Here is a 24,597-nt window from a genome sequence, read left to right on the forward strand (position 1 = left end):
AGTCCGCAGCATATAACAAACAGCCGTCTCTGGAGAATAGCTTCCACTCTCGATGAAAAGTCTAGCGCGGCTTTCGTTAGCATTTCCTCCTGGCTTTCTGGTTTTCTCTTTCTTCTAGCTTAAGAGCTTGACAGATTTCCATAGTGGGGCACTTCAAAGTCAACGGGCATTTCAAGATTGGGCTATGCGCTGAAACTTCGCCGCAGAGATGCTCAATTTGCATTGTTTAAGAAGTAGAGTTTGTTTTGTGACTTCAGAGTTTTGTGAGACGTATTTTAGACTTAAGAAATTGTTAAATTAGCTGAAAATGTACGGCACCAAGTTAGAATCAAATAAAGGATGTTAAAATCATGGTCCTGCAGTATGATGCACTACGTCACTGTGTTCATATCATGCTGCATAGAATTCCTTATGTTGGATACTTCTTCAAAATGGCAAATGTAGCTGAAATCGCCAGATATCTCTTGAACTCTGATGATCTTTATTCGAAGTCTCCTTTAAATTCAACTTTGTTTTCATTTGACTAGTGTGTCCAGGCTTATCTCTTAGTATCTGGTTGAACTGCATGATTTAGAGCTTTATCCTCCATGTTTCATACAATGGGTACTTCAAAGGTTGCCATAAAAAATGCGGTCTGTATTTAGAGAAGATTGATAACAGTGTATAATTCCGGGATACAATATTTAGTGTACAGTCATGTACAACACATGGAATGTGTTCATTTCTTCACAGATTGTTTTTATGTTCAGGAATGAATATTACAAAGGCGGAGATACTAAGTCAGTTAAGTCATAAATGAAGAAGTCCCTTATACTATATATTTAGCTACTTTCTATAATGATAGTCCCATCAATTAGATTATTTAAATGCATATGTGGTCCACTTGCAATTTATGCACCTCTGCCTATGTGGATGATATTAATAACATATTTTCCTTTCATCTGATAATGTTGTAGTCAGAACCACTATGTCAGAGGAGCATTCTTCCCATCTAGGTCTTGTAAATCAGGAGGCAGTCGTGCATTGTTCTGTACACCCAGTGCCCTTCCCAAAGGTACATTCTGCCTTTGCTCTTTTGTAGGAGTCAGTTTGTTGGTACCACATGGAGCTATTCCTGAAGAGAGTTCGTGGGAAATCTATCTTGCCATCACTCAAAAGGAGTCCAGGTAAGAAGCACATAAAACACACACACATCCAGAATCTGTGGAACTGTCTCATTTAATGGATTTCTTGTCAGCACTGTCTAAAGGAATGGAACGTGCAAGAGTCACTCCATCTTCCCTGTTGCTGGTGTGACCATGCCGTTGTGACATGCTGCATCTGTATAAATGACAGCAAAAATGATCTTTGTGCGATGCTTCTGTGAAATCACATGGAATTATTGCAAATACTGTTAAAGGATGGAGTGCCTCAAGGAGACTGATGTATGATAAGTGCTGAATTCTGTGTCAATGATTTTATCATTTTTGATTTGCAGACTTATGTCATGCAAGTCTACTAACAGCACAGATGCTTTCATTAATTACTTGGTATAGAACCGTTGGGTCCCTAGGCTGTCATAATGTGAGACGACAGGTTAAAATTCACAATCCAGGTCATCAGTTTGAATGACCCTACAGTATGTAGGTACTGAATTGTTGTTACTTCATGACAGATGTTTGGTAGCCTAGGTGATGCGAATAAGTGAATGCTCAGGACCATTTCTTAAATTATTTTGTTTCATTAAAATCTGTTCCCCAGCTGGATTTGCCAGCACCAGCTGATGAGCAGCAGAATTTAAACTGCACTTTGATCCGTAGGGTTTGGTTTTTCTCAGTATTGCGTCTGGTAGGAAAGGAACGTGATGTCTGAAATACTGGTGGTCTTTCATAAATAGACAAGGTAGTTCTCTGAGGTTCTCAAGGTTTCAGTTCTGTCATATTTATTTCAATGACAAGAAGGAAAAAAAGGAAAACAAACAGAAGAACGTTTGTTTTTGGCAAAGCAGGTCCTTGGGGCTTTTTTATATTGGTGCGTCATGTATGTTGCAAACGTCTGATGCAGAAAAGAAACCTAGCTCATTTCTAGATGCTTTTAAAACGTTTAGAACGTTCTGTTAGATGCATGGCACTAAATTCTGTTGCCAGCTACACGTGTGGGTGTTTTCATTGATTCTGCTATAATCACTTCAATTGCCTTTATTCTGCCTTAGAAAGACAGTGGGAATTGGCCCAAAGGCACTTGCTTTAGAATAGGTCTTCTCTTTTATTTTTATGTATAAACATGGCCAGAGAAACAGATGCTTTTACCGGGTTTGGATAGCTGTTCCCATAAAAAGACTTCCTAGCGGCTTTAATTTTCGCACAACATGGATTATAAAGAATCCAAGTGCTCTGCACTCTCTTGTTTCTTTGAGCCGGACAGACCACACATCAGCAGACCCCAGGTTTAGTTCCGTTTGCTTGCTTGGCTCGCTCGCTTTCAGCTAGAAACTGCTCGAACCCTACAAGGGAGTAAAATTACAAAACTGGTATGTGATCGAGTGTAATTCGGCAAACAAAGGGAGCTTGTTTAGTCTAGGTGTAGCATTCCCACTACACTCATGTTTGGATTCAGAGGGAAGGTAAAGCTTATGAAATGCTAGCCATAGTCTTGAACCATCGAGACTGGTAGAACGTACTCTTCATTTTTAGACCTACGGTTGTTTTTTCTTCCCTAGCACCACTTTGTTTGTGGTGTTTTTTTCTATGAGATAAAAACTTGCATTGTTTAGTTGCTAAGGTAAGTTTATTCTAAAGTGAAAACTTTAGAGAACTATTGCATTTGGTTCTTGGCAAGTTCCCTGTAAATTGAAGGACTTGAGAGATAGTAGGGTTTGCACTACTCTCTTAAGAGCTGAGGTGAAAAGTGCTAGAAGAGCTTGGGGTAAAACTGCAACCGTTTGTTAACTAAAGAATGTGTCTAGTTGCCAGACTGAGATACGGGAGTGACCCACAGTGCCGATACTGGGTCAGGATGCCTCAAGTTGCACATGAAGAGCTAAAATGCGTTTGAAGTTAAGTCTGAAACATCTCGTCTGACATTACAGTGGTAGAAAAACGAGAGAGAAAATCAGGAATGTGATCTCAAGTTACTGTCTAGCCACTAAGCAATACTTAAGGTACCTCTCATACTACTCCACCTTTTAGTGTTATTAATGACTCATCGTGCTGTCTACTGTCAGAATCAAACCTCCTCCTATTGTAAATTGTCCCAATTCCTCTCCCCGTGCAAGCACTTGAGTTCGAACACAGGAGAAACTCCTCTCTCGGTTTGTTTTGCCCCCGTTCCCTGCCTGTGTTTTCCAGGAGTTTGTGTCCTTTTGCAGGTAAAACGCAGGTGAATATACCCCGTCCCTCAGCCTCTCAGTGAGGCGTTGCTCAGGAAAGCTGCCGCGGTCATTCTGACTTACATACTTTCTTCAGGCATATTCCTTTCCCCACCACCCCTAATTTAAGGAACCTTGATGTTACCCATAAAAGATTAAGTGTCAGCAAACAGAGAACATTCAAAAATCTTGTGCTCAGCCTTTGACTTCTGCTACTAGCCTGTTATGTATCACTTAAGGCTTTGTTTTCATTGCTGCTAAGTATACTTCACCTTCTTCGCTTACTGTTTACAATGGGTTTTCTTTATTTTGTGACTCTGTCAAATCTAAGTGGAATCAATCTAGTGCCTGGATGAGACCTCTCGGGAATATACTCATATCGCAGGCAGCAGAAACAGCAATTTACATCTTCTTTACAGCACTGCTCACCTTGGCATCCCTCCCCTTTTCTAGGCTAGACACAGCTCTACTGCTGCGGGTAGGTCTCTAAGACTGAACAAAACTTTTCCTGCTGTCACTGAAGGTATGTAATGATGGTTTTAAAGGAAAAAAAAAAAAAATCATTAAAGCCAGAGTCTTTCCCCATTTAAACCTAGAGGAACATCTAGGTACCCGACCTAAAGCAGTATTCTGTGTCCTTAAACCGTCACGTGCTGCTCTTCCACACTTGTGAACAACCACGTTCCAGCAGCGGACAAAGCAATCTCCCTACTGCCCTTCTCTGGAGGATAAATGGCTGCTAAATCTTTTGAGACTGTCAGATGAAAAGTGACAGGGATAATCAAATTTTATTTAATTGAAATAAGCTACTGAAAAGCACTCTACAGTCCCCCTTTCTGAATTGTCACCAGAAGTCAGCTGCTGCGTCTCGTGTGCGTCTCTGTGCGTGCAAGGCCATGTCTTCATCCAGTGAGAAGTGTCAGCGATACTTTAAACTCGCTGATGATCTGGTATGTGCAGATTCTGTAACAGGGCTCGTTAATTCTGTAATGTGGCTTTGTGCCACTGAGGCTTTTCAGTTACATTTCCTGACTTTTTTTTTTTTTCCTAGCTCTAATCTAAACTTCTCTTGAATTCATTTCTTCTGTGTTTGATGCTGAGTCTTTCTGCTGCTCCCAGTTCTGCTTGAGGCTGACAAATTGTAGCTCAGTAAGCGCACTGACAGAATTTAGTGGTCCTCCCTTCACATCCATTCTTACAAGTCGCAGTGATGCACTCTGAACAATATTTTTGCAAAAAAACCCCCAAAATTTCTCCAATAGCTTTCTTAGCTTTGTCCAACTACACAATTTACATAATTTACATTCATTTAAATTCATAATTTGCATTCCAAACAGAGCTAAGTGAATAACCTGTAGTGTATACTTTAATTGATGAATTTAAGGATAATTTCAGGAGATGTTGGTCCCACGTAAGAGTGGTTCACTGATTAAGCCTCCTCACTTCGAGTGCTTGAGAGGGACGGTGTCTAGAAGTAGTAATCAAGGGCAGGTTTGTACAACTGGAGACAGGATTGTTGGTTATAGTTCTTTACAGCAGTTATTTCTCTGATCTCCCTCACCTTAAATATACATTCAGCTAAAAGCACTGAAAAATTGGTGGGTATACCTGAGATGTGGAAAGAAGAAAATAACCGCACATACAGTGAATATTTCCTTACAATAACTTATAGCCAAATGATTGCTGGAATTTTCCTTTAACAACTGAAAGATACAAAGCTGCCTACATTTTTAAAGCCTAGAAATATTTTTCAAAACTTCAAGTGAAATCCATTTTTGGTTGGTTTTGTTTTTTTTTTCCTCCTCTGATATTTGAACTCCTTTGTGAAAACTTTCATATTCCATCCCCATCTGCTGCCATAGGTTTTTGATCATCTTCAATGAAAGATTAAGATATGTAAAAGGAAGGAAGAAAAAAACCCACCCAGCTGTTTTATCTGCAAGGGTTCTGCAGACATGAATTAAAATAGGTTAATTAAAAACAAGCAGCAAATTTTGCCTACTGTTTTCCTTTTTTGTGGGCAGAAGCAGAGGTAGCGAACCAAACTGAAGATTATCACAGGGAGATTTTTTTCCTTCCTTCTTCTTTAAAGTGAAAATCTATACAGTGAGATAAAAGCAAACACTCATTTATTCTTTTCCGTCAAAATACTGTATTTTTTTCTTCACGTAGTTGAGGCAAGATTGATGCATCTTTCACTCATCTGAACTGGTGGGACGAACCAGATTTTTCTGGCAGCCGCAGACCACGCTGACGTGCCGGGAGCCTTCTCTTTTGTTGCCCGTGGGCTTCCGTGGTCTGAGGGCGGCAGGAGACGCAGGATTAGTACCTGATGCGCCCATGTGCATGGAACGTGATGGAGAGAAGTACTAAAGCGCGCTGCAGAACTGCTGTACGAGCATGCGGTCTGTCCTGTAGATGTCCCTAAAACGGAGATGATTGTTCATCTGGACAGGCACAATGCCTGGTTGTGGAGGAAGGGTGAAATAGTGGATTAGAGGATAGATTTTCTTTACTTCACAAGTTAAAGGTGTAGCACCATTGAAAATGAAGTAGCTTGAGCTGTAATTCCTGAATGAAACCTTGTCCACATCATGTGGTAGTCAGTGGAATTGAATTTAATACAAAAGCTGACCAGATCGGTAGATGCATACAGGAAAGTAGTCTTGTTCTTGCAGAGATTTGAACTCACCATAGTAGGTACCTTATGCACCTTAAATGTCTGTGAGAGAATAAGGGTCATATTGTTCAGATTTACATCATTTAGGACAAGTGGATTCACTTCTAATCTTCATTTAGGCTACTGAGGTAGGTTGGTATGAGATCTACAGAGATGATGTGGGATCTGATAGAGCTGTGCCGAATTCACTGTCACTTTGTAGTGTGAAAGAAAAATCCCTGCCTGTGCACTACAGATACTGTGATGAGGTTATCATGTAAATTGATACAGTCCTCTGTGGAATGAAAAACTCATTGTATCCTAAACAGAAATCAAATTCAGGTTTGAAAATTCTTTAGTGTCTCATGCAACTGAACAAATCAGTGAGGGAACTGGTGGTCCCTCCAAAGAGATGCCAAACCAAAAAGGGAAAGGATGTACGTATGGGCTTCACTGCATAGAGGAGATCCCTGTCTGCTGGTTTGGGTCTTGAACCGCAACGCCTTGAGCTGCATCACTGAGGTTAGTTACAGGCTGGAGGGAATTACAGCTCGTGAGCGGTTCTGCGCAGTCAGAAACCATCACTTGGTTAACGGGGCTGGGATGTGACGTCTGAGCACTGGGGAGATCTTCCTAGTTCTATCCAGCCAAGACTCAGCCAGCACCTGTAGGGAACTTACACAAAGGACTCCTCATCCTCACCCCCAGGCCACTGTTAACGTCCCCCCCATCCCGAATTCTCCCCACCAAGGAGGCAGGTCAAGCGTAGTTCTACAAGAAGAGCAAACGAGTATTTCAGTAGGTGTGACAGCAGCGCTGTGCAGCTGACAGCACCATATACTTTAGGATTCCACTAGAGATGGCGTGTCCATTCACAACAGCCTGTTCTTGAACCCCACGTGCTCATCACGGAAGAGCTAGCACAAGGTCCAGTGTGTGGCTCCACACCCACCTGCTGCCAGCCAGCACACATGCTTAAAGACGCTTTAGAAGTGAAAAATAAGAATAAAAAAAACCCCATACTGCAATCCAATTAGATTGTTATGAAGGAGAGAAATGTTTGCCAGCTGTGGCAGGGTAGTGGGTCTTACGGGGGTCTAGAAATAAGATGAGAACAGCTGGAACAAGATCACTAGAAGCACCGACACCTTCTTCCATAGCGTGGCACTCCAGCTTTGAGCTTTTCTTTTTATAGAGGGAGCAGAATACTCTGGTTTAAACAAAAAAAAAAATTCTAAGAAAAGGAGATGTTGGAGAGAGACAGGCTGAAAAGCGGCAAATTGTGATTATTATATGCTGAGCCCTATAAGGAGATAATTTCTGCTAAGTCAGCACACTGAGGACAGTATCGTACCCCCAAAAAGTTGCCACTTACCTGGTGCTTTTGAAGCAAAAGGGGGAAACCGTGTCCTGTGCTTAAGTAGGTGGGGAGGGGGGATCTGCTCCTGCGTGTGGCTTCTACGTGTTGTAGTCGTGCGCTAACAAAACAGTAGATGTTCTTGCATGCAGTGAAAGGTTTGATGTTCTGCTCAGAAAGGGCTGATAAGCCAGTTATCTAATGACAGAACCTACTGACGGGGGGGGGGGTGAGGTGTGGGCAAGTAGTTGGGATCCTGGGTTCTGGTCCCAGCTACGTTACTGATTCACTTTGATGCAGTAAGCAGATTTGTTGCAGTTCTCTTTACGCGCCTTTAATGCACATAAAGCTCTATAAAACATCCTGCGTGAAAAGGGTATCGAAGAGAAAAACGTCAGTCTGCAATTATGCAGATAATGCAGTCTCCCTGTTGAATGTGGTCGGTATTCCATGCTTAAACAACAAGGTTCTCTGAGCTATAACAGAAGGCAGAATCTACCCTGAAATATTTGTAATTTTCCTGTTAGTCGTTTCTTTTATTTCTCCTTTCTTGCAAACTATTTCTCCTACCCTACACTCTACACACTGCCATTATTTTAGTAGTACGTTTCCGATACCATACCGATTGCAATGTGAGAAAAGGTGGGGATAGCCAAAGTGATTCTTAATTAAGATGACCATTTAGTCACCTACAGTATAAACAAATTATTTTTCCTTACGTGTGCCAGTATAAACTCTAAAGATTTGGGTCCCTGAATATACAGAAACCCTCACACTGCATTCTTCAATCAAACATAAAGTTGGGAATTGTATGAGTATATTGGTGTGTTTGGTTAGTATCACACAAAAACTTCTTATGAGTTTAGATTGACTAAACTTTGTAAATTTTGAATACGCCTCTGTATTCTAAATATTAGAAAAAAGCACAACTGAGATGCAGTGATTATGAAAATACTCTACAATAATGGTTTTTGGAGGTTCCAACCATCCAGGCAAAATAAGAGTGGGCAGATCACAGAGTGGAAAAATAGAAGGAGAAAAGAAAACTGAGGTGACTGAGACAACCAGGTCTCCTGTTACCACCCCCCCATTTTCTTTGTCTTTTTGTTTTGTAGGAATTTAGCAGAGATGTGAAGGTTCAGTGGTAACTGAACACATTCGGATGCATAACATGAAAACCAGAATGTATTTTTGGTGCGCACTTCCAGTCTCCAACACCTATGTGTAGTATTCCCACACCGGAATTTGCATACACAGAATAAAACCAGACAGTCCTGCCCGGGCTTACGTGTATTTCGTAATTATATAATTTGAAAAATCAAAGCTTCATGAATGTACGCACCTACATGCAATTTAGTATATGAATGTGACAAATAATGTACCTTTATTTTCCAAAGGCAAAATTTTCTCATCTCACAAAAGCAACCCGCAGCAGTAGAATCCATTTCAGCTGTAAACTGCAGGCTTGATGGGTATATAGTTTAAATATCATGCTGTGCCTTTTGTAAATTGATTTTTTTAAACCATGAATTTATTTTGCTGTTTTTCCATCACGTTCTTATGTATGAGTGTCGGTGCAGTGGGGAGGGGAAAAACCCAGTATTTCAGTGTCTGTAGCAGTCTGAAAGCAAATAGTTTTGCCATCCAAGGAGTGAACTGCAATGAGAAATCCAGACTGAAGGCACCGCCGTGTTCGTCACCACTGCGGTCTGTTATTTACGCCGTTAGGTTCTCTGTTGCAGATGCTTATGATAAGCCACTGGGAGAGTAAATATTGAAAGGCAAGTATGAAATTCTTCTCTGAAATTCATGGCGCCCAGAAGAAAACAGACCCTCAGTACTGTTTCCTCTTCGCTTCCTTGCTTCTCCAGTTAACCTTCCCAGTGTGCCAGAAACCTCGTCACGAGTACGTTGCAGAGGGTAGAATATTGTGGGATGAAATTCCTAATGTTTCTTTTCCCGTGTAGTATTTTTAGAAAAAAACATTTTTCAATTTTTGCTCAGCAATAGTGACTATTTGTCTTTCTTTTACTGGAAGACTTACAGACTTTTGATTTTGATGGATTTGAGGGGACAGATCTGGTTACTGATTTGTTTTACCTTGCAGCAATGGGAATATTAAGTACTCGGTTGCATTTGGTAATGTTTCCCTCTCCTGCCTTGCCTAATAAATGGCTCAGAACCGCGTGCGAGCCTGAATACCATGTCAGTTATTACACAGAAGACTCTTGCTACTTGCAACAAGTGTGAGAGTTCATCTAATTAACTGATTTCAGTTCATTTGGCATTAAATAATTCCCAGAACTCCCATATGTTTGTCCAATATGTTCTACAAGGGGAATGATTCTCTAAAAGCAATTAAATAGCTCCTTTCCGACCAGCCCGTCACTGGCCATTCGCACACGTCCCTGCTCTTCCTCTCTGTGAGGGCCGCCGTCGGCAATTAGGCAGCGTGACCCTGGACCCCTGCTAGTGGCCGTCACCATTTCAGTGACTCTGACTTTTTCTTTCTTTTTTTTTTTTAATTTTTAATTTTTTTTAATGAGGTGGGTGGGAGGCCACTTGGTAGACTGCAATCAGTCTCCCAGTCGTCTTTCATATCAACTTTGCCAGGCTGCTATCAGGACCCTCCTGCCACTACTGACATTAATTTCTTTTGTGTCTTGTATATTTGTGTTTTCATTCTTGGATGCTTAAAAAAATTGCAGCTATTTCTGCTGGCAGTCATCACCAGTAGCATAACTAAAACTCTAGATTCACGTCTCCTAAGGGTGTTGTGCTGAAAACAAACTGACCTGTGTTTTACTCCCGTTATTGAAGATGACTTGTCGAGCTTTGTCCTGGAGCAAAATTCCCCCACCACCACCTCCCCACCCTCCCCGTATTTTGTCCGTTTGTCAGCGGCAGCCACTTGGCAGAGGACGCGTGTGGGGGGAGATAGGATCGAAATGCACGAACCAAGTTAAATAACGGGTTTGACGCGCTCTCTGGAAATACGCTTTTGTTACCCCCTTCCTGCAGCCGCATCAAAACAGAGATGAGGACGTAGGATGCACCAGCCTTTGCTGAGGTACAGCAGGGAGGAATCATGTGAACGGAGTAACTTACTGAAAAATAAATATATATAAAAGTTGGCTTGAGGGTTTCTAATAATTCTGAGACATTTTTTCTTTGTATTTGTAAGTAACTGGATGATTTCTTAAATTAGCTGGAAAGAGCGGTGATTTGGGGTAACTGCTGGCAGGTTTTCTTTTTAAGGAAATCAAATACCATTTGTAAAGGGTAGCAGTGGCTGGTGTTCAGCGATGGTATTTTGTGCAAAAGCAGCGTTTTCCTAGCAATGCAGGAGTTGTGAAAAATTGTTTGTTATTCATAGACATAAGCAGAAGCAAGCGGGTTTTACTGCTTGAACTGTTTGCGTGGAGCAGTCGCTCTGGTATCGGTTCAACAACTCGCACGTGTCTCTACAGGCAGTAGGACGGCCGCTGTTGGCAGAGATGCGGTGCGGCACAAGGCCTGCGAGCGCCGTATGCTTTGTGCTCGCGGCTCTTCCCTCCCGCTCTCAAGCACTTGCTGCTCAAGAGGAACATGGCAGCGATAGTAGGGGCGGTGCTTGTGCATTGATTTTTTTTTAAGCCTAAGAATCCTACAAGCACTTAGAAGCACAGAGGCTTAGGGAGCATTTATTATTATGACACTTGAAAAAGAAAAAGCAGAATTGGCTTTTTTTGTTAGCATGTTGTGTCTTTTTTGTCTTTTTTTTTTTTCCACTCCAGTCTTCATCTCGCAAATACTTACACGCGTGGTCTTTAGTAAGGGATGTCGCTGAAGTTGTTGGAACTCTTCAAGTGTTGAGCAAGAGCGGTGATTTTTAACTGCATTTTCAGAGCCCCCACTGTTAGTTACACTGAGAACGTTCTCCCTGGGGGATGTCAGACAGATGTGCCGAGTCACTTTGCAGGATTGCAATCTTGATTTAAGCGCAGGGCTACACATCAGTGTGCCTACATCAAAGCTACGTTCCCATCAAGGTGTTAGCCCAGTCGACTCGGGTAGCGTAGAGCTTATCGGTGCAGCCACGAAGCGCTGGCTCAGCACCGGCGGCGTGGGGCGGTTTGGTGGTTCCCGTCTGCTATTGCAGAGCTCTAGGCAGCGCTGGCGTTAGCTTGTGCCATGGCAGTGAAGTATTTCCTCGGTTTTCAACAGGGGTTTTCCTCTTATTTCTATCTTGGCTTTATTATTGTATCTTCTTATTTATATCTTGGTTAAGGTCCTTCCCCTTATTTTTATCTTGGAAACACCATTTGCTTGAATTTTAAAAGTGAACTACATGTCCAGTAATTTAGAAGCCAAAAATTGGGATCGTACGACCGAGATGAAGGATGACAGTGTAAAAACAAAACCAAAAAAACCCCAAACGAAACCAAACCAACAGGGCGAGATGTTTCCATTGCTAGTTTTAATGCCTAGGAAGGGAGCCTCACCCACTTTGTCACTGGCTCTGCACAGGTATTTGTTATGAGAGATACGGAAAACACGTTTATGTGGGACAGGGTTAAATTTAGGTTTGAATGAAAGAGAAGTAAAGAAGATTCTTGTCAGATACTTCATCTTTCTAACTTAGCAAGCAGTTAATCTAACCAAACACAGGTGATTACATTCAGATTAGATGAATCCCTAGACCTCAGTTGTGGTGGTGGGATCTCCATCGCCTGTAAGGGAGCCCACATGCACGTATCTCCTTTGCCGAGTTCTGAATTTAAGCAAAGAATTCCTGTCCCTGATGTCTGGCTGTAAGTTACCTAGCTTGTTCGTTCTGCAGAATATAAATGTGTTTTCAAACCACGGAGATCACATTCAATCTGGGAAAAAATTATGAGACTGTGTTTTTAAACCATAATTTGTTTTATCTTCACTGCTGTGAAAATATTGTTGATGACAGTCTTTGACGGCAGAATTAGATGGCAATACTACCAGCTGGTGCATAAAGCAAGGCTTACTTGCACAGAGTAATTTTAGTGTTGTATTTGGTTTAAGCAAATTGAAATGTATTTTAAAGATCGGAATCCTAAACTGACCAGCCAACGATTTGAGTAGATGTGGCCTAATAGTTTTGTTTCATCTCAGCTACTGCTTCTGCATGACAATTAGCACCGTAATTGGCTTGCTTGTCCTTCTCTGCACCAGATGAGTGAGGTGCTTAGATTTTAACTAAAATATTTTAAAATTTGCAGTTAAAGTAACGTTTCGCTCCTTATTAAAAAGAGCCTGACAGAAGTTATTGTCTCTTCCCCCACACGAAGCCTACAGCCCGAAGGCACGGATGTTCTTCTAGGACCAGAAGTAACTTGTGGGCCCTCAGATTTGTCTGTCAGCACTCCGTTTGCCTTGACGATACCACACTGCGCAGAAGTAAATTCAGAGCACTGGAACATTCACTTGAAAAAAAGGACACCGCAAGGAAAATGGGAGGTAAGTTTAGACTTCCGCTCCCACTTAAAAGCTTGTACTGACGATGGAAACATCATTATTCTTATTCATGCAGGCGCAGGTCCAAGATTATGTAAGTGATAGAAGCAAACGTTTTAAAGAAACAATTAAAAAAAAAAAAAGATTCTGCATTTTCTTAAGAGGCAGCTAAACTGTTTTCAACTATTTTACAAAGATGTGCAAAAAAGGGTCAGCTTGATGATCTAGCCCATGTCACGAGAAAGTACTCATTTTCTCAGATCACTTAATCATGGAGCCAGTGGTCATTTATTTTTACAAACATTGTTTTGATAGATCATAGTTCCCAAAGAGACTCACGTCAGAACAGATCATTATTTCCATGCAAGAATTTATCATGACATAAAGTTATGGAACTAGTTAAAAATTTACAGTTCAAGGTTAATTTTTTTTTAACCTAGAAGGATCCTCCTGATTAAAAAATCTTGTCTTATTGTCATTTTAATGGGCATTCAGTGATCACGCTGTGCTCATAACCTCTGAAGGATTAGTGTACACTAAATGAAATATTTGGCTTTTTTAGTTGAACATGTATTTTCTGATCCTGATTTACTGGGGAAATTAAGCTTTGTGGATTCATGACATGGACATTTGATCATTTGTGTCTGTCCACCTGCATTTTTTTAAGCCCACTGGCCATCTTCGACTGAAACTGCTTGGTAGGCAGCAGTCTCGAGCACAGGAAACTTTCTGCATCATTTGGGGAGACAGCTTCCTAACAATACTCCTAAAGGGACAGCTAAAGCATGAACCGTTATTCAACATTTCAGAAATCCACAGAGGATAGAAAGGTGCTGAATTTCCCAACTATAAAGCGTTCACTGTACATGTTAGAACCGCAGAACCCGGTAACTAGACACAAATCCATAGTCGATCAGATTTTATTGCACTGTTGCCGATGGAGCTATTTGGTCCATTGCACTGTGAGGAGAAAAAAACAGTTAAAACATTCATGGATACCATAACCCCCTCTATCCTTTTTCTCCTCTAAACCACGATGCTGTTCGGTGCTGTGGTTTAAACCATTTCAAGTTCAGCGCAGTTTTCCTACTTCCGATGCACTCAGTACTGTTGGGTACAAACACCCTGGAATTAATGAGGAGCGTAACACCAGACCGTAGACTGCTCAAATATCTCCTCTAATGATGCTGTACTAGGCATGACAGGCAAAAGAGTGGGATAGGTAGTTTTTTGATGAAGGTAAACAGAACTGTAATGGATGTTCTGAAAGGAAGTCAAATACCACCTATTGTTCAAGGTTCGCTTATTGACTTTAATCTTCAAGGTAATTTCTTAACTTGACATTGGGAAAAAAATTAGCTAGAAAGTCAAGAGCACTTGAAAAAAGATGCTAAAATTGCTTACGCATCATCATTATTATATGCTGTACACACTGAATTCTGCACAATATATTGCCATAAATCCTATTGCTGACTCAGGGCTAAATTGGGAGTATTTACCCATAGAGGTAGTCTACCTTCTCTCCCTTCCCTGAGGTCAACATGAGTAAAGAGTGTGCAGACTGCCTCTCACAAACACATTACATTCCAGTCGAATAAAAATAAACAAATAATGTCATGACTCCTGTTGTCGAGGCCTATGGATTTTATCATTTTATTTTATTTTTTTTAAACTTGAATTTCATTTTGCAGGAAGTGATGTCTGTGGAAGAGGAAACTACTTCTTGCTACTGCCTGTTGGATCCTTATGCCTGTCACATTCTCTTAAACAGCTTTGGAACTTATGCTCTTATTGGAGAACCGATCTCTGACTGTGCCGTTCGACAGCTGAAAGTAGCGGTTTTTGGCTGCCTGTCTTGCAATTCTCTGGATTACAATCTGAGAGTATATTGTATGGATAACACGCCTTGTGCATTTCAGGTAAATGGTTTCACTTCATTAATTTGGGTTTAGTTATTTTTCCATAGAATACTAACGTTCCTTTATTCCTGGGGATAGCCCCTGGGCTACAGCAACAGTCCACAACTCGAGTGAGAACACCGTAGTACTTTTTTTTAATGCCACTGCTACACGAGTTATTCGAAGTCCCTTAATTTCTCTGCGCTGTTGTTCCACTTGTGGATTTACACTGCGAGAGCTTTAGGACAGCCAAACGGGCTGTTCATTTTTTGCTGGGCAGACCGAAACCCGCTCTGCCCCCCGTTCCAGACTAACCAAAGACGAGGCAGCCACGGTTAACGGAGCACAAAGCTACAGCTGTAAGCGAAGAGCGTTAGGCTGGGCTCGGTGCCCTGGCTACTCTGTGGCACAGGCAGAGCTTGCATCTGGAGCTGAGCACTGCTCCACTACAAGCAGAAAATGTAAGGCATTATCGTTTGATGTACAGTATTTACCACGCTCGTTACCCTTACGCTGTCGTTAGTTCAGGATTTCCTCTCTTTTTTACAATTTGAGCAAGAAGAAAGAGATTGCCTCACCATCTTTTAAAACAAAAATTCAATTATAGTCATGCCTTTCCTCTTTAAAAAAAAAACAAACCCACAACACAAAGCAATCCCCAAGTGGTGATTAAAATTAGCATGATTTTTGTGCATGGTATTCCAAGACTAAACAATAAAATTCACTGGCTTTTGCAGCCTTAGTAAACTCAAAGCTTTAACAAAATGGCTTTCTTTTGGGAACTGAAATGAAGACAGTTGTGACAGATAAATTTTTGCTTCCTTTTCCTATCATGCAGAATAGAAACCTGAATCTTAATGAAGCACGTACAAACGTCTATGTGCTTCTAATAAAAGCAAAGCCACTGAAAGGATTGTTTAAGACTTACAATAGCTTTGTAATTATACCCTTTACAACACTTCCACAATTCGTGGGCTACCAGTATTTTCCTGGATGAGTCTGCCTGAAATTCAGAGGCCCAAATTCCTTCTTAGGCTTTTGTGAACACCTACAAGGCGCTTTGCGTCGTGTGTTACGCATGGCTACGCTATGTTACGTTAATGTAAACCTGTATTCTCTCACGCCTTGTAGCGAGTCTGCATCGCTTACGCCCTGCCTGTACGCGGTTCCTGTTGTGCAGCGGGTTTATGACAAATGTGCAAAAACCTTCGGAACTTTTAAATATAGAGGAAAAAACTCCCACAAAATTGTGCAACGCAACTATGAAAGAGGCCCACAAGGGGAATTGAGATTAATCTTATTCAGAGCAACCATGCATGTATTTTTTCCCGCTGCTTCATACAGCACGGGGCAGCCTCTTTCAGCAATTCTGAATTTACCTTCAGTATATTAAAATAAAACCACAAAATCCCTCACCCATAGCAGCCTGATTTGAATCTACCGTCTTGTTTCTCAAATTATTGTGACATTCAGCGAAACAATGGAGGAGACTGGCTTATTTTTTTCTTAATGCATACTATGATAAATAAGATTTCAAAGTTACTTCTTGCTTTTCTGTAGAAAATTGTTAGAAGAATAATTACCAGTTTCCCGCATTCACAGAAATTAGAACGGGGTGTTTGTACATGGTGAGACAATGGTATATTTATGAAATTATTCTTCCCTTAAAAGCTTGCTGCATCAGCTTCATGCTAGTGTAAATATTAAGTGGCGCACATGGAAAAATGCAGATTTTTTTGGATAAAGTATTGGAGTTGGGCTTACCAAGTTTTGTTTGATGCTGTTAATCCTTTACGGTGCGGTCCTATAAAAGATCCAAAGTTCCTTGATTTTTCCCTCTGTCCCTGTGTGAAAACTTACCTTACTTTTCTAACAGATGACTTTGCCCTTTCTGCAATTCCTAGTGTGTTGGGAAACTCTTGGCTCTAAAAGGCAAAAGAACCAAATCCTCTGTATTTTGCCGTAGTCCTGCTGACGCTTGTGGAATTAAGGCCCGTATGCGTTATTAAAGGTAGAGCGGTATTTATACAGCCACGGTACATTTTAAAAAAAAATTCCAACGCATTCAGGGAATTTTGAAAATAGTTATGAAATAAGCTGCTCCCTTTGCAGTTGAAAATCAAAACCTAAAGTTTCCCTTCTTACTCCATCTTTCATATAAACCCAGCCATCAGGAGTTAAAACAAACCGAATGCCTGTAGATTGGTTTCTAACAGAAATCCATTATTATAGTTTCAGAAAGCTCTAGCACTCATTCTATTTTCGGAAGGTCACAACGATTCCAGTAGTTCTTCTAACAATAGCTTTGCTACTGACAAGCACTAAACCTCTTTGATATACACAGGTTTTACATAATTTAAGTGGATAAAAAAAGATAATTTTGAAAGACTGCTTGCTAGCTGATTTTTAAGACTTCTGCACGCTTTCCTTCCTCACTAGTATCTTTGGTGTAACGGTACAGGAATAAACACTGTGTAAGTACAGACAGGGGTGATTTTTTTACTATTATGTTTTAAATTCACAGAATTATATAAAAATGTAGGTTGGAACAGACCTCTAGAGGGCTAGAGTGCAAATCCCCGCTCAAAGTCAGCCCTTCCAAGATTCCTTTTAGTCTGTTAAGTAAATATCTCGCTGAGCTTTGTACGTCAAGTGTTTAAGGAATACTAGGCACAACCCGTAGGAGTTTTCTCTTCAAAAGCTTAATTAAATTAAAATTTACCTGGAGAGGGGCTGACACAGTCTTGCTTCCCTCTTCACGCTGACATTAGAGAGCGCTCCGGGTAACGAACTGCTGGTAGACTTCTCCTTCGTAATAGCGATGCCGTGGGATGCGATAGGAACGCTCAAACGCGAGTAACTTCCCATAAAAGAGAAATCCGGCTGGCTTTGACTCGAAACCCCAAAACGTGAAGACAGCCGCTACCGCGTTGCAATCCCCTGAAAGGTTCCTTCTCAAGCACTGCGCTCCCAGTTCGAACGAGAAAATTGAGCGTCGCGAGTGCCGTCGTTACGTACGGGGCAACAGAGCTGACAGCGCCTCACCAGCCTTTTATCTCCAGCGGCGAGATAAAAATGCCAGTGCCCGTCAGCTGGCCCAGGAGAGAAACACTCCACTGCCGCACCCGGGTACGCTGTAGGTGAACTGGGTGCCCCCTCCGTAAGGATGAATTCTCGTTAGATTTGGTATTTGTTCCTAATACTGAAAAAATTCTTTCCTCCTCTGCCGTTGCAGGAAGTGGTTTCAGATGAAAGACTCCAAGGAGGACAATTACTGGAGGAACCAAAACTTTTGCATTTCAAAGGGAATACCTTCAGTCTTCAGATATCCGTGCTTGATATCCCTCCTTTCCTTTGGAGAATTAAACCATTTACTGCCTGTCAGGTACTCGTCCGTTCTATCTGTTTACGTTGGAATTCAGGGGAGCTAAGAATTTTCACTGGTACAGGCATAACCCAAATACGACGAGGGTCCCTTTTATTTTCGAAAGGTGTGGTTTTAATCTCTTGAGTATGCAACAAAAATGTATTGCCTTATGATTTTGACAAACACAGATTTCATATATAACGGAATGCTTTACATTTTTCATTTTACGAAAATGCAATTTCAGTTATCTCCAACAGAAGGTCAATGTTCTTGTTAAAATTTATCACTCACGATGATGTTTTTGATATCTTTGTTATTCCGATTTCAATATAACTATGAATACGTGGCTGAAAATGACATGAGTTCAAATTACAGCACATATATACTAAGAATTAGAACTGAGGAACAGCAAATTATTTTTTCTGCACTACATTAATTAAAGAGGCTGTTGAAGACAGGAAAGTAAAAAAAAAAAAAAACAAAAGAAGAATTTCTATGTTGGCTACTGGAAATTATAAGCAATGTGCTGGCACATAGAGTGGGCTGGTCTTTTAAAATACAGAACTTAATTAAATTGACTATATAGTCTCCCTTTCCCCAGAAGCGTATAGAAACAGTTATCTATCATTCAGTATTTTGGCAAAAAAAAAATGTTTTAAATGTGTTGCCTTGTTCTCCAAAACATAAGTGTAATGGGCTCTGAAACTTATAAACCCTGATCTATATTCAGATAAATTCTTATATCATTAAGAATATAAGGATAATTTATGCTACAACTTAAGAAATGAAAGAAACTGCATCATTTTCAGCTTCATAGAAAGAACAGCTTGCTTTTAATTGATTTCTTTATTCTCACTCACTTATTTGCATTTAAAAAGACAAACAGGACCTTTGCTTATCTGAGAAATCATTCACAGAAATCTTCCCTCACGGCTTATAGGAAGGCAAGAGTGAAGAAATGCATGTTTTGTGAGCTGTAGGCTCTTAGGTGAGCTTCCAGATATAAACCGATCGTAAGAGTTAAGTGCGTGGTTTACGTGATTTAAACAGCTAAATACGACAAGTGACTAGTTGGTAGATCACTCAGTTATAACGATCAGTATTAAATACTGAAGGAATTATGTCCTTTATAAACCTCTGAAAAATGCAAGCAGAACGCATGCGAAGATTAAATTTAATATAGTAATTATTGCATTTTCTTTGAAGGATCAGCTTCACATTGCCATTCAAATAAATTCTAAAATTTAAAAATAGTGCCTGAAAAACGGACAGAGTAATCAGAAAAATTCATAATCCTCCTCTAGAAAAACAAATGTAAAAATCTTTACTTTAAACTAGTTTTCTCGTGTTAGGATAATTGCTCATTGAAGCTGTTTAATGGTATCCAGTAATCATATGGATGAATGCTAAGGTAGAATAGAATGAAATATTAATGTGAGTCTTTTTTTCCCCTTCTACATTATTCTCCAGGTTGCCAATCGTACAGTATTTTCCAATGTCTTGAAATTAATAGAGAACATGTTTGTTTTTTTACTATTTACACGCCTTCACGGCTACAGTGTATAACAGCGTAGTGGGTTTATAGCTGACGTTAGCTTGGAAATTAAAAATAAACAAACAAACGTGTTCTGAAAGCGTAAAGAGAGGACACCAGTTGCAGAAGTTTGGTATTTAGAAAGCAATCCTAAAGCAGAACTTAGCTGCCCCCATGTACTTCGGTCTATTTCCGTACATTTTTAGGAACTCAAAGCAACCAGAGATGCCAGAAATCTCTGGTGATTAATTGCTGCAGTTGTCTGTAGAGCATTTGATGAGGGCCCTCATCCCACGAACTGTCCTGGCTGAAGCAGAGGAGGCACCGGCGGTAGTCACAGACTCTGCAGGCTGAAACCAAGACGTAGAACTGCGCCCGACCCGTGATGGGCAGGGGGCTGCACGGGGCTCCCCGGGCAGGTGGAACATAACTATCGAAAATACGCTGCCATGCTCTGCGCTGCATGAACTTCCGGAGGACGTACAGCTCTGGATGGGAAGTGCCTTTTTTTTTGGGTTCTGTACGACAAGGTGATGGCGAGGAGACGCAGGTTAGAGTCAGAGTTGTGCTCCCTGCCTAGGAGCAGTAAGTGCGCTGCACCTTTCTTAAGTTTTGTTTTAGATGACAGTCCCTCACCGTTTGTGTCACTGAACGAAATCTAAGCTTCCAGTAAATGTGACATCCTAGTATTTACCAACTGAATCGTCACTTAGTAGTTTTGTCCTCCTTCGAAGGGATGTTAGTAAAAACGCAATTGCAGCGGAAAATTGTGGCTTTTTTTTGCTATTTTGCGATTGCCACAACTTTTCTCTCCCTCTCTCTCTCTGGCACCCGCTTCCCCGTGCCGGTGGGATCTGTTTCTCTCCCAGGAAGTCCCGTTCTCCCGCGTGTGGTGCAGCAGCCAGCAGCCGCTGCACTGTGCCTTTTCCCTGGAGCGCTACACTCCCGCAACCACGCAGCTCTCCTGCAAGATCTGCGTCCGCCAAGTCAAGGGTCACGAGCAAATCCTACAGATCCAGACGTCCATTCTAGAGGTAAAGTGTTCTCTCTCCTTGTTAAGTTGCGGTGTAGCGTGAGACGTGATCCCTCCCCATCTTTGTCCTTTCTAGCTCTGTGTAGTTTTTTATGCCCTGGTCAAAACTGTAACAAGTATATAAAGCCTTACACGCTCCGTTTCCAGCAGGAATCAAAGTACAGAGATTCTACAACACTAAAAATAATTTATATTTGAGTTGGCGGTAATAGTTTTCTTGCAAAAAGTTTTTGACTAGCTTGCAGAGCAGTGAGAGTTGAAAATGGCTGGATTGCCTGTACGCCGTTAGGCCCCTGACTATTGGCTTATGAGAGCATTTTTGTGTACGCAGAATGTCTTGCAAGGACTGTAGCTTTGCTCACAGGTGAAAGAATTCAAACGTGTAGTCAAGCAAGCTGGTGATTTGTCCTACAGATGCTTTTTTAGATTATTGAGCACCTTTGTTGATTAATCTGGATAAATGCTAAATGCACCGTGCAGAGAATGCAGCAACTAAAGATGAAAACCACAAACATCATTCTGTATAAAACCATTCTCAGAATATGGCCAAGCGTTTTTCCAGGTCTTTATTGTTATTTCACAACAAACTTCTGTCACTCCCTATATATCTCCACGCAAAGTTGCTGCTGCCTTTCTTTTCCTCTCTTGTTGTTTTTTGTTGTTGTGTTTTGGGGTTTTTTTTAAGGGACCTATCTGTCCACAAGTCCCCAGAGCATGTTCCAATTCTGTCTTCAAATGGATTTGCTAGTATGGAAGGCTTTCTCATGCCTATCTCAAAAAGTGATTGAAGAGTGAGGATAATTTGCCTGTCAAATAAATATATAAATAACAACTGAATTCTTGAATTGCTCATTGCTTTACAATTCCCTGAACTAACCAGGTAGCAGTAGCTTATCTCGCATGTGCAGGGTCTGAAAATCTACTATTGTTCTGCATATTTAATTTAAACAGTCAGACCATACGATATATCCACAGCGCTGCTATTACTTTGCATGGGTGACTTTTGGGATGTGTCATAAATGTTATATGAAGAGACTATAGCATCATTGTTATTTAATATTTATGCTGCATTGCACTAAACCGAATAATGCATGGAAATGTGACTGTTACACAAGACTGGTATAATTTCAGAGGAAAAGAATGGGCCAGATCTACAAAAAGACCTGGATTCCAAAGAGATTTTTAATACAGAAGAACTGAGGTACTTCTAGAATTCAGGTGTTTTAAAAAAAAAAAAACAAAACACAAGAGATTGATGCGTCCGTATTTTAGGCTTAAGCAATTAAAGATTTAGAAACCCATGTGCTTTTGTGGCATTCCATCTACCAATCACTGCTGCATTGGACTTCATCTGTAACACAAAAATAAACAAAAAGAGGAAACTTGTAGAAGGCAAATGGCACTATTTCAAATGGGTTTTGTACATAGGTGCTTGTGCTGATCTAGAAGTTTCCTCACAAATCAGGAGCAGGTAAATCCCTGCATTACAAGGCAGCAAGAAGAGTACCCGGCTGTGCTCGCCGCTGTTCTCGTTCTGCGGAGGCTGTGCAGAAATCCTCTCGGCTCCCCATCTCCCAACGGGAGCGTACGACAGGACTCTTGGCGTCACCGTTACTACGCTAAAGAGAGGCACCGAGGCAGACCAATGCCCTAACTAACCGCTTTGCTTTTCTATTCCGTGCAGAATGAAAGGGAAACCGTCGCTTTCTTTGCACACGAAGACAGCAACTTCCCTGCACAGATGGGTCCAAAAGCCTTCAAAATCCCCTACTCCATTCGACAGCGAATCTGTGCAACGTTTGACACGCCCAATGCCAAAGGCAAAGACTGGCAGATGTTAGCACAAAAAAACAGCATTAACAGGTAATGGCAGGCAATTTTGAAAGGTGAACATTTACATATGCAATGCCAATAATTTGCTGCTGTTACGGGTTTTTTGTTTGTGCGCTGGTATTGCAGATGCGCGCATAGTAATTACCATGTGTACTCTCACGGATAAACGGTATTTCATACGTTCTTTTATACACGGCTAGCTGCTGAAACCAGGAACTGCTTTCTCCTCCGAATAAGCCCGTGTGCCCTGTCCTACCTGGTGTCCTAATTCTAAGGTCAGCTGCTTTGTTCGGGACCGGACGCCGCCTTCGTACCCGCACAGGACTGCAGAAGGCTTTTGGCACTGTGGTGTACAACGAAAGCAGTGGTTCCAAGGACTCGGGAGATCGCGTGTTCTCTCAAAACAATCAAATGGCTTGTTGGCTTCTATCTATGTATTTTGTATTCCAAAAGGAACTACATTTGTCACAGATATTTTTTATTTTTTTTTTAGGAAAAGGCATATTTAAAAAAGAAAGTCATGCTCTACTGTTACGAGTAATAATATTATGATTATTTAAAATGGAAAGATGCTGTAAAAACCAATTTACTACTTATTTTGCTTTTTCCGCTTGGCTAAATTAAATTGGTGGATGCAGTTCACTCACAGAAATATTTTCTGATTGTCACAAACACCATAAATATGTTCCCAGGAGGGCAGAGGAATACTTAAATCAAACAAAATAACTTTTCATTGACTTGTTGCTTTGCATGGGAATCTCAATAAACCACATCGGAACCAAAGAAAAAAGTAATTTATAGTCTTGCAGCAGTGAGAGTCAGAAAATTCTGCTTTACTTATCAGTGTTTACTACCTATTGTCAGGCACTTTAATCGCCTCTGGTTTCTGTTCCTCATGTGCAGAGGGAGCTGGAGGAGATTTCTTCTTTCTCAGGAAACACAGACAGTGTACTGAGGAGGTTACACTGACTTGGGGGAGACCAAATTCGTGATCGCCCTTTAACTTTTGATTCTGTGCTGGAGACACCTGGTAGGGGCTTTGCAGTATCTACTTTTATGATCTCAAATTCATCGACAGAAAAAGGAAGTCGCTGAGCAGTTTAAACAATCCACAATGTAGTTATAAAACCAGATGGCAGAGCATAAATACTTGACTTGATAGATTTCTGCGTATCTGCTGTACAGCATAATCCTTTAGCGTCATCGTAATATTTTCCCATCTATTTCAAAATACGGGCTAGTTCTGGTGAAGTCAAGGCATTACTTGACCAGAGGAACAGCCTGGCTTTATCTAGTTCCTCAGCTGGGACAGTAATCTCTTCCTTCACCCCACTGAAACTACTCATGTCATAGCTACAAGGAACTTCTTCCAAGCTGGAGTTGTACTACATGTACACAAGCTGTTTGCTGTGTGTTAACTTTCGGTTGCCCAGAGAGACGAATGGACTGAGGAAAGGTAATTAGTGAAGCTTGAGGGGAAAAAAAATGGTATCTGCCTGGTTTTTACTGATGGTAACAGTCCAAAACTGGTCAGTAGCAAATATTTAATTGTGTTGGAGTTGGTTTAGAAACCAAACAATAACATTCAAGTCCAAATTTCCTTTTCTGTGCTACAGGTTTATCTGTTTCTTCCTGTATTTAGAGATGCGTATCTATATGCAATACAAATGTTATAAATAACATTTATGCTTGTGACTGCAGTTAATGTATTTATTCAGATGATTATGTCCAGAGCCCAGAAATAATAGGAGTTACAGGGCAATGTGTTTAAGATAAACACTTTGTTTTACCAAATTCTTTGCAAACATCACCCCTGCAAAGTCCTAAAACCCACATATTAATAAATTAAAATTGACAAATTAAAAGATGTCATAACTTCACATAATCACAAGCATCACTGAAGTTACTTTATTCCTCTCCCTGACAAATACTTGCTAAGTTTACTAATGATGCTTTCCAGAACTGACTTTTTTCCTGAATTATAGAGGATGGTACTGCTGGCCAGCAGTTATGTACCTCAGAATATTCAAGTCCCTTGTTCCTTCTACCTCTGCTAAACCGAGCGAGTGACGTTTGCAGAACAAATGCCCCAGCGTGCGTC

General features: G+C 40.9%; 1 protein-coding gene across 4 annotated transcripts in view; it reads left to right on the top strand.

Annotated features, from left to right (window-relative positions):
- Positions 1-24,597, top strand: part of UNC5D (unc-5 netrin receptor D) — a 161,307-nt gene that overhangs the window by 130,481 nt on the left and 6,229 nt on the right. For all 4 annotated transcript variants that reach the window (XM_054804681.1, XM_054804683.1, XM_054804682.1 and 1 more), the window contains 6 exons: positions 1,082-1,166; positions 12,666-12,834; positions 14,523-14,750; positions 17,965-18,114; positions 20,500-20,664; positions 22,348-22,526. In XM_054804681.1, coding sequence (XP_054660656.1) covers positions 1,082-1,166; positions 12,666-12,834; positions 14,523-14,750; positions 17,965-18,114; positions 20,500-20,664; positions 22,348-22,526 — 976 coding nt within the window. The remainder of the gene's footprint in view (positions 1-1,081; positions 1,167-12,665; positions 12,835-14,522; positions 14,751-17,964; positions 18,115-20,499; positions 20,665-22,347; positions 22,527-24,597) is intronic.

This window comes from Grus americana, chromosome 26 (assembly GCF_028858705.1).
Source record: "Grus americana isolate bGruAme1 chromosome 26, bGruAme1.mat, whole genome shotgun sequence".
NCBI classification, from domain to species: domain Eukaryota; kingdom Metazoa; phylum Chordata; class Aves; order Gruiformes; family Gruidae; genus Grus; species Grus americana.